The sequence below is a fragment of the Dipteris shenzhenensis genome, chromosome 29 (genome assembly GCF_047967505.1).
Source record: "Dipteris shenzhenensis isolate YYH24624 ecotype China chromosome 29, Dip_SZ_1.0, whole genome shotgun sequence".
Classification (NCBI taxonomy): domain Eukaryota; kingdom Viridiplantae; phylum Streptophyta; class Polypodiopsida; order Gleicheniales; family Dipteridaceae; genus Dipteris; species Dipteris shenzhenensis.
Genome location: NC_141624.1, coordinates 10325359 through 10335354, shown reverse-complemented (window position 1 = coordinate 10335354; position 9996 = coordinate 10325359). Strand labels below are relative to the sequence as shown.

Sequence of the window (9996 nt, the reverse complement as noted above, 5' to 3'; positions counted from 1 at the left end):
TACATCGAGCATCCTACCTACTCATCATTATGAAAATAAAGCACAGGTACATGCCCAAGTGGCAAGGGCTCATTAAATGCATTACTGTATGGCCCTACGCAAAACAAATTGGAGCAAGCATGAGTACCAATTGCTTTGAGAAGCCTCACTACTTACAAAATATGTTAATAAGGTCATCTTCTTCGTCATCTTCTTCGTCTTCATTTGTGTGAAGCAAATGGTGTATGATGACCAACAAGTGAGCGAAGTATATTTAGAAAAGCAAATGATAGATACATATAAATCAATTGCTTATGCATGTATGCCCTATCAAAAGCCAATAGTGATGCTGAAATCCCTCGCACCTTGTAGATGTTATGACAAAGAAATGAAATACTCATAGAACAAAATCTACACTATCAATCAAGAAAAAATCACCACACACTGTCAGAATCGACTTACATGCACACATGAAACAAACAAGCGGTTTGAATCACCTCTTGAAAACAATCAAGAAAGAAAGTCCACAGTAGGATAGAAACAGGTAGGAGTAGGAGCTAAAGGCAAAATGCAAGAGTCGAGCTACGGTTACAATGGAGGAAAATCAAGCTGTGGAACAAGGTGATGACAAATGTTAGCATCATAATTGAGGAAGGCAAATGGAAAATACGATGCTCAAAGGAAGGTGAAAGGAAAATGCAAAAGTAGAGAGAGGGCCAAGGAGGGGCTAGGAAGATATAACAAAATTATTGACAATGAAGATATAACAAAAGCAAAGAGAGGGCCAAGAAGGGGCCAAGAAGATATAACAAAAGAATTGACAATGAAGAGAAACAATGAAATGATAGGTTTTAATATATTAGGGTTAGGGAAGATTACTAACCTAACACCTAATGCATAGTTAGAACTAAACATTAAATCTAACCCTTTTCACTTGACCAAAACAAAGAGGGTTAGCAAAAACTACCCAAGAAACCGTCACCTGTGAAATGATAGGTTTTAATACATTAGGGTTACAGAAGATTACTAACCTAACAACAAATACATAGTTAGAACTAAGTATAAACTCTAACCTAGTCAAAAAACAAATAAGGCTAGCAAAAAAATACCCAACTTTCCATAGACTGTTAGAAGGGCCTAAAACCACCAAGAACACCACAAGCAACTTGTATGCAAAAGGAAGACAGAAGGGGCCTATTGTCCTAGCCCAATGCTTGATTGGGTGCATGCGTGGGGGTGTGCATGAGGTTGACCCCATGGTAGGACCTTGGCATGTCAATGGTCCAAGGCAGTGCGCCCCTCAATAGGACCATAGTTGGGTGCATTCCAAAATAAACAAGGTGGCAAACCCACTTTGGCCTTGGGAAAGCGTCATTCAACCAAAAACAAAGGCTATGCATTCTGGAAGCACCTTTCTCCTCATCATGTAAGTAAATTGTATGTTCAAACACCAAAACGCTTGGACAAAAACCTCTAAATCTAGACTTGTAAAAAACATTCAACTTAGATGCGCTATATCTTCTAAACACAAATCTATGAAGGACAGCATCAAAGACCTACACAATGCACACAAATAAACTCAATGTCAAAGAATAAAATTGTGTATAGTTAGATCCTTGATTGAATGGAAGCAAAAATATACTTGAAGTTGTTCAATTAATCTAGACCTAACAATGTACACTAAGCAAGTAATTAAGCATGAGTAGAGAAGAAATGCTTACCATGCCAAAGATGAAACAAGGCTCCACATTTTTAAAATATGTGCTACATCTCAAGAACCAACTTGACAATCCAACTAGCATGATGCTTTTCCCATTAGAGTGGCAACACTGGCATTTTAGAGCACAAAACCGTGCATTCCCACAGTGTAATATCTCTAGCATCAATCGACCACATAGTGGGTTATAAAATCCCTGATGCAAAACAACAAGATAAGTCTTTCTTTCACAAAAAAACATACAAATACCACCTGAGAACAAAAATCGATGCAGGAAAGCATTTTGGTGGCAATTTTAAGTGTATCCACAAAAGTATTAACAAATGCATTGTTGAAGCATTCAGCTTAGAAACAACGAGGGAGCTAACGTTAGCATCAAGTTGACGGTGTTCTCCTGTAAGGATGTAGAGGAGAGAAGGAGACCAATATGGACGTCGTTGTCAGATAGTTTACCGAATCCAATAATCAAACATCGCTCTGGCTAGGGGATTGATTCTGATAGTAGGCACCTCTTCAAAGGTAATTTATTGAAGGTAAGTTTCTCTCGAACTATGAAGCAAGTCTTCAAGTATAATTCTCCACACGGGCTCCTTACATAAACTCCTTATAGAAAGCTTCAGACTTCTTTACCAACTTCATCGAGCTTTCACTCTCATTGCACAACTGCCTCTCTTATTCTTCTTATGAAGCTCCTAGGTGATACAAAAAGCAAGACAAAGGTTCTTTTGAAGTAATCTTGGACATTCATGTAGCAGTTCATAAGAGCACCTTGAGGAAAGAAAGCAACTTAAAGAAGGACATAGTATGAAAGGGACACAAACACATCATTTAAAGAGTCTGTCAATGCAATTGAAAGAGAATAAATAGGAAATTTGTCCCAAGATACACAAGAGATAAAGCCAAAATCCGATAGCCAATCCGAGGCAACAAAGAAGACATAGACAACCAATTGACTAACATAAGAAATAACCTAATCACAACTTTAACTAACTACAATCAACCAACTACAAATTAGGGTGTTTACAAACCGTGGGCATTGGTGGCCATGGATCATGGACGGGCAAGATTGCTCGCCCATGTCCAGCCACAATGCAGATCTGTTCAATGCACCATGGGTGGCTCTAATTTTAGTACTAATCTCCTAACTAAACCGATTAGTATGTAGGGTTAAGGTAAAATTTTCACTAGGCTTACCAAAGGAGATGTGACAACCTCACCCTTAGATTAAGAAAGCCTTTAAATCCCCTCTCACATTATCCTTCCATGATAGCATTCATTTAAGGACAACCACACCCTTGGATTAGGACAACCTTTAAATCCACTCTCACGCTATCCTTCCATGATAGCATTCATTTAAGGCCCTTGCAAAATCCCAATAGATAGAAAGAGGCAAAACAAACTCTTAGCATTTGTCTTTGGTGCCTTTGGCATGCCAAAAAGGAAGAAGGAGAAAAGAAGAAGAAGGTGAATGATTTAGATCATTCGAGATTCGAGCTATGCGTTTTCAAGGCAAAAAAAGAGGAAGAACAATACGTCGCAATAACTATCAGAGCTCGAACACGCGCAAATCTTAAGATAAGCGAAATAGAGATACGATGACAATAGTTTCGGGAAAATCAGGAAGACTAGATCCATAGAAGCATACCGAAAAATCTAACGAACCATGCGTTCATGCAAGCACAACCCACGAGCGAAGGATTAAAGCTCCAAGATTGGAGAGATTAAAGCTCGCAATTCTGCTATGCCCAACGTTCATGGACGGGCAAGATTGCCTGTCCATTGCCCCATGATGGAGATGCATTCAATGAAGGTTGGATGGGCCATAGTGTGTAAACACTCTTAGATAGCTCCCTGCCTGAAGCATGCCGCTCATGGTTGCTGTGGGTTTGGAGCGGAGAAGCTTCACTAGGTCTGTCTGACGGTATACAAGAGAATACAAGAGAACAGTGCAAGAACGTATCCGAAATGGCCGGGAAGAACTCACAGCTGCACAATAGCAAGGCCCTTAAACGCAAGTAAGTGAAGAATAGATCCAATTCCCTTTTAAGAGAACATCAAATTTGCTACCATGTTAACGAGGAAAGCGACTAAGACAACCCAGAAGGAAAGAACTTGGATTGTGATTCGTGAAACGTTGAGATGTCTGCTGACATGGAACCGCGAGTTGGATAAACACCATGGAGATCGGTTGTGAAAGTCATGAAAGTCCGAAGACGGTATGAGACTTTTGCGAGTACGTTGGACGTTTCACAGTCTCTCAGAGCAACCGAATAGCGTGTTGCATAAACACAAATGGGTTGGTTAAGTAATGAAAGTCGGAAGACGGTATGATACTTTTGCGACAAGGTGGGAGTGGGCATGGTGGACGCAGAGCAACACAGCTTACAAAGCCACGGTTTTTGGATTCGATGCTAAGTTTTCCAGCACCCCCAAGGGGTGCCTTGAAGCTGCCGTGGCCAACTTGGTCGAAGATACCTTTGGAAGCCTTGAAAAACAGCACCCATCTCAACAACAGGACGCGCGTCGTCGTGGGGATTCTGATAGTTGTGCTTCCCGCCTTCGGTGGTGTGGAAACGAGAAGGCCCTTTCAGAGGGAAGGAGCATTCATGATCAGATCATCCAAAACGACTACGACGAAGATGGATTTTTGGGAAACCTCCTCGTACAAATGTATGGTAAATGTGGGGCTCTGGAGGAGGCACGCTTATTGCTGGAAAACATGAAGCTGAGGGATGTGTTTACGTGGACGTTCATGATTGCAGCGTATGCTCATGCTGGGTACTCGAAGGAATCCCTGCATCTCTCTAAACGTATGCAACAGGAAGCAGTAGCCCCTAACAAATTCACGTTTGTCGCCCTTCTTTCAGCATGCGCCAAAGAAAGTGCCTTGGTCGAAGGCCAGAAAATACATGCCTGCATCGCAAGTCGTGAACTTGAGTCTGATGTTGTTGTTGGAAATGCTCTTGTCAACATGTATGGCAAATGTGGCAACTTGGACGCTGCACGGAGAATTTTTCACAAAATGCATGAACAGGATGTAGTCTCATGGAATGTTATGCTTGCAGCATATATCCAAGATGGAAAGATTATGTTAGCCCTTCAATTGTTTCAGCATATGCTTCAAGAGGGTTTGATTCCAAATAAGGTCACGTTTATCAGCATGATTGATGGATGTGCCAGCCAGGCAGCTCTATTTGATGGCAAACGGATCCACACGCACATTGCAGCTTGTGGGCTGAGTTGTGATGTTGGTATTGGGAGTACACTTGTGCACATGTATGCCAAGTGTCACAGCCTGCATGATGCTGTGTGCACATTCCATGAATTGCCCCAGCGGAGTGTGGTCTCGTGGACTGCCTTGATTGCAGCTTATGCCCAGTATGGGCACAGGAACGAGGCTATTTTACTTCTTGAACAAATGCAGCGGGACGGAGTGCTTCCGAATAATGTCACGTACGTTATTGCCATCTCTGTGTGCGCTAGCCAGGCAGAGCTGTTGAAAGGCATGCAGGTACATGCTCAAATTGTTGGCAGTGGGTTTGAATCAGATGTTGTAGTTGGGAATGCCCTCGTTAACCTCTATGGCAAGTGTGGCAATTTTGTGGACGCACAAAGGACATTTGATGACATGCCTATACATGATAACATTTCCTGGAATTCTTTGATTGGAGCTTATGCCCAGCATGGGCACAGCAAGAAGGCCTTGCGATTATTCAATCTGATGCGCCTTGACGGTGTAATCCCAGACAGGGCTACTTTTGTTAGCATTCTTGAAGCCTGCACCGATGAGTTTGCCTTAGATGAAGGCAAGGAATTGCATGCTTATATTGATGGCAGTGGTCTTGAATTAGATGCTGTGGTAGGCAGTGCCCTTGTCAACATGTATGGTAAGTGTGGTAGTCTGGAGGGTGCATGGGATGTGTTCAACGAGCTGCCTCGCCAAAGTGTGGTTTTGTGGACTGCCATGATTGCAGCATATGCTCAGCATGGGCTGAACGGTAAGGCCCTACAACTTTTCGAGCAAATGAAGCTAGAGGGCACTATTCCAGATTATTTTACCTTTGCTACCATTCTATCTGCCTGCCTTGGACAGACAGGTCTAGCTGAAGGCAAACGCATGCATTCCTGCATTGTTGCCAATAAATTTGAATCAGATATTCCCGTGAGCAATGCCTTGGTCAGTATGTATGGCAGATGTGGCAGCTTAGTTGATGCCCACAGTGTGTTTGATAGAAAGGTGGAAAAAAATGTAGTCACATGGACTGCCATGATCACAGCATATGCGCAGCAAGGGCAAGGAAAGGAGGCTCTCCAGTTATTCAAGCAGATGCAGTTAGATGGCATGATGCCAAGCAAGGTGACCTTTGTCAGCCTCCTTGATGCATGTGCAAGTGAGGCTGCCCTAGAGATGGGCAGCCAGATCCACCAACTCATTGTGGGATTGGGATTTGAGCCAGATGTTATTCTATGGACTGCTATTGTCAATATGTACAGCAAATGTGGCAGCGTGGAGGATGCACATAGGATTTTTGACTCCATGCCTGAGCGGAATGTGGCATCATGGAACTCCATGATTACAGCATACTCTGAGCACGGTAGCGTAAAGAGGGCCTTACAATTGTATCAACAGATGAAGCGGGAGGGTGTGAAGCCAGATGAGGTCACATTTCTCACAATTCTAACATCATGTAGTCATGCGGGACTCGTAGATGATGCCCGTCATGTCTTCACTTCTATGTGCGGTAATCAAGGACTGACAACAACAGTGGAACATTACAACTGCATAGTTGACCTTCTAGGACGAGCTGGGCGACTTGATGAGGGGGAAGAGATGCTCAAAAACTTGCCCTTTGAAGCAACTGCTGCATCCTGGATGAGCTTGCTAGGTGCCTGCCGAGTGCATTTAGACGTGGAACGAGGAGAACGTGCTGCAAAATGCATTGCTGAGCTACAACCCCAAAATAGTGCACCATATGTCGCATTGTCAAACATCTATGCTGCAATTGGTAGGTGGCAAGATGCGGCAAAGGTCAGGAAATAATTGATTAGGAAAGCGATAGAATTTAAGTTGGCATATTTGATTTATAATTAAGTTGGTTTATTCGATGTGCCTGAGCTTATTGATTCTGCATGGCTTGTAGGGAACTGACCACGTGTTTGTGAAGGCGATGTAGAAACACCATTGGTTTTGCATAAAGAGACAGTCAGTGCTTCACAATTGACAACATGGACTACATGACCAGTCTACCTGATAGGCCCTACTATTATCCCTATCTGCAAGAGAAGACAAACGTGGCTTGTACCTGAAATGCAAGTGATGCAAGATGAAGAAGAGCAACTAGGAAGTGCACAAACCAGCTCTACAAAAGTAACCTTAAGCATTTAGGCTGAACCTCTGAAAATAAAATCAACAGTGTCTTTTTAATCTTATGATAGTTGAAAACTATGAGCTCAGCATGCATAGCAAGACTAGCTACTTCAAGATTACTACTAACCTCATCATAAAATATGTGTTTGTGTTTTTTTCCTTACGTTCATCATTAGATCTACCTGATAGGCCCTACTATTATCCCTATCTGCGAGAGAGGACAAACGTGGCTTGTACCTGAAATGCAAGTGATGCAAGATGAAGAACAGCAACTAGGAAGTGCACAAACCAGCTCTACAAAAGTAACCTTAAGCATTTAGGCTGAACCTCTGAAAATAAAATGAACAGTGCCTTTTTTATCTTGATTCTTATGATAGTTGAACTAAGCATGCATAGCAAGACTAGCTACTTCAAGATTGCTACTAACCTCATCATAAAATATGTGTGTGTGTGTTTTTTGCCTTACGTTCATCATTAGATGTAGGTCTCTTTCAATTCGAATTCTTGATTTCATGAGACACAGGCTCTTATTGACATGATTAAGCCGCAAGCAAGGTGGAGAAAATGTTCTAGCCTTTGCAACCTTGGCACTGCAGCTTTTTAACCTTTTTTCACAACTTGAGTCTTCCTCTGTCTGGAAAGAGGCAGGAAAACATAAGACCTCCAATTCCCCATGAGAGCATCTTGTACTGCTTCTAGAAATCCTCTCCAAGAGCTCATACGATACATCATTGATTGCAGGACAATTATTTTAAGGGGAAATTGCAAAATTTTATATTTCTTGAATTAAAGTGAAACATATCCCCAATGCTAGCCTTCGTCATGGTTGAGTCTGTCCTTCACCTCTGGAGTGCCGACAGAAACTCAGTACAAAGACTTTGTATAAATGGATGCTCGAGTATATGTGGGTGTGTGGATTTGTATGTGTGAGAGCATATGTTTATACTATGGTCTACACCCACAACCTTATGAGTGACTATCATTAGATTGAAACTGCACTATGTTGTGTTTTTAGAGGATCAGTTTGGGCATGTTCCTGGACTCATCTGGGTATATAAACATATCCCCAGTCTGCTGTAATGTCAATCCTGCATACACAATAGTCCAGCAGACCACATGATATATGCAGAGAACAATGGCTACCGCCTTAAAATAAACTCTAATACATCAAGAATCCTTCTCATGAACCGTTTTGCAATTCTTTAAGTTTGCTCAACATTCTTTTGCAATATGATACCAGTACCAACCCTCTAATCTTTGAGATCATCTCTCTCGATTGCAACTGACATACATGCAAAGCTTTTGTAATTGATTTCACCAAGGTTCTTCTCTCTCTCTCTCTCTCTCTCTCTCTCTCTCTCTCTCTCTCTCTCTCTCGGTACTTTTATTATTATTGATTAGCTTTCTGCCTATGTTGATCAATTGGTACTTTTAGTAAATACTTGCTTGGTATTTCATTAGTTTTGGGTCACTTGCAGTGCCTCTGACTGTAAGTACCTTTAGTAGCTCTCAGCCTTCAGCTTATTTATTTTGTTGTTCTCTTTGACGAGACAACACTAGCAGATGTATCAACTGTTTTAGTCTCATAGGCCGTTTGACCTTTTAGAGACGTTAATATCTATCTATCTATCTCTCTCTCTCTCTCTCTCCTTCGAGATGTCAGAGAAATCGAGCATGTACCAACTATATAACAAAGATTCTGATTCCATGTCAGATACTCATTTGCTACATCCAACTTCCACACAGTTACACTTCCCCAAGATCACTCAACCTTCATAAAGATCACTCACTGCGTGTATACACATGCATAGCTAACACAAGCACAGATCTGAGGAATACACAGCAAGTAATATAGCCAAAAACATATATAAAGACTGCTCCAAAATGGACAAACCTTGATACAAAAGATAATCTCAATGTGCCACGAATATGCATCAAAGTACTGTGCTGACAGGCACCCCCAAAGCCACAAAAAATACTCTCCCCTCTTGGCAATTTCTCTTTTTTGTCATCCTGCATGCTCTCCTCCAGAGATCCAATGAGCTGCAGACGCAATGAGCTGCAGATTCAATGAATTGCACACTTAATGAACAGGCATGCCAAATGATGGGACCCAAGTCTTTTTTATAAGAGGTGAGGCCTAGCCTCTGCCTCCTCTAGAGCTGGCCGACTAGGCCAGTTAACAACCCAGCCAGTCCACAACTATACTGTTGATCTGTCACGTGGGAGGCCGGCCTTCCTTGACCCTTGTCTGGTCCCTGTAACACAGAAAACAACTATTCCTACTACAGATCATGGGAGCAGCACCGGAGTTAATCCACCCAGCCAACCTTGCTAAAGCTTTCAAGCAGACAGAGAATTCCGAATCAAACATACGTGAAAATCACTATTCTCTTCGCTCTCAAGCTTCAACAAGCCCCATCTCCCTAGATGGATCTAGATGCCACATGTCATCATCACAGGGCCTTCCTAATGCAACATTTCACCCCTCTCTTGGGATGCATTAAAATCCTTTGCTCCTAGAAACCACGGCCCACAGTATCGAGGTGATAACTTAGCACACTCTCTTGAAGTCAACGACTTCGAGTGCGAAGGAACTTTGAGAAAAACTTTTTCTCCTTCCTTAAATACTCTTATAGACCGGTTTTCATCCGCATATACCTTGGCTCTATCCATAGCCTGGCGGATATTAGCTCTCGCAAGTGCTAGCATCTCTTGCATCTGAACCACAAAGTTCGCGGCACTAGGCACTTTCTGAGGTACTCCAACTATAGTTGGATTGGCTGGTCTATAACCATAGTTCAGCTCAAACGGACTGAACCCGGTAGAGGAATGTTTTCTATCATTGTAGGCAAACTCTAACAATGGTAACCACTTGTCCCATGTATGTTGCCTCAATGACACATATGCTCTCAGCATATCCTCTAAAGTC

General features: G+C 42.3%; 1 protein-coding gene across 1 annotated transcript; it reads left to right on the top strand.

The window, feature by feature from the left end:
* Window positions 1-3900: 3900 nt before the first annotated feature.
* Window positions 3901-6941, top strand: LOC147882422 (pentatricopeptide repeat-containing protein At5g27110-like). Its single transcript, XM_087401130.1, has 2 exons — window positions 3901-6725; window positions 6838-6941. Exons 1-2 carry the CDS (start codon window positions 4005-4007, stop codon window positions 6868-6870), a joined length of 2754 nt encoding a protein of 917 aa, XP_087257256.1. The 5' UTR covers window positions 3901-4004; the 3' UTR covers window positions 6871-6941.
* The last annotated feature ends 3055 nt before the right edge of the window (window positions 6942-9996 follow it).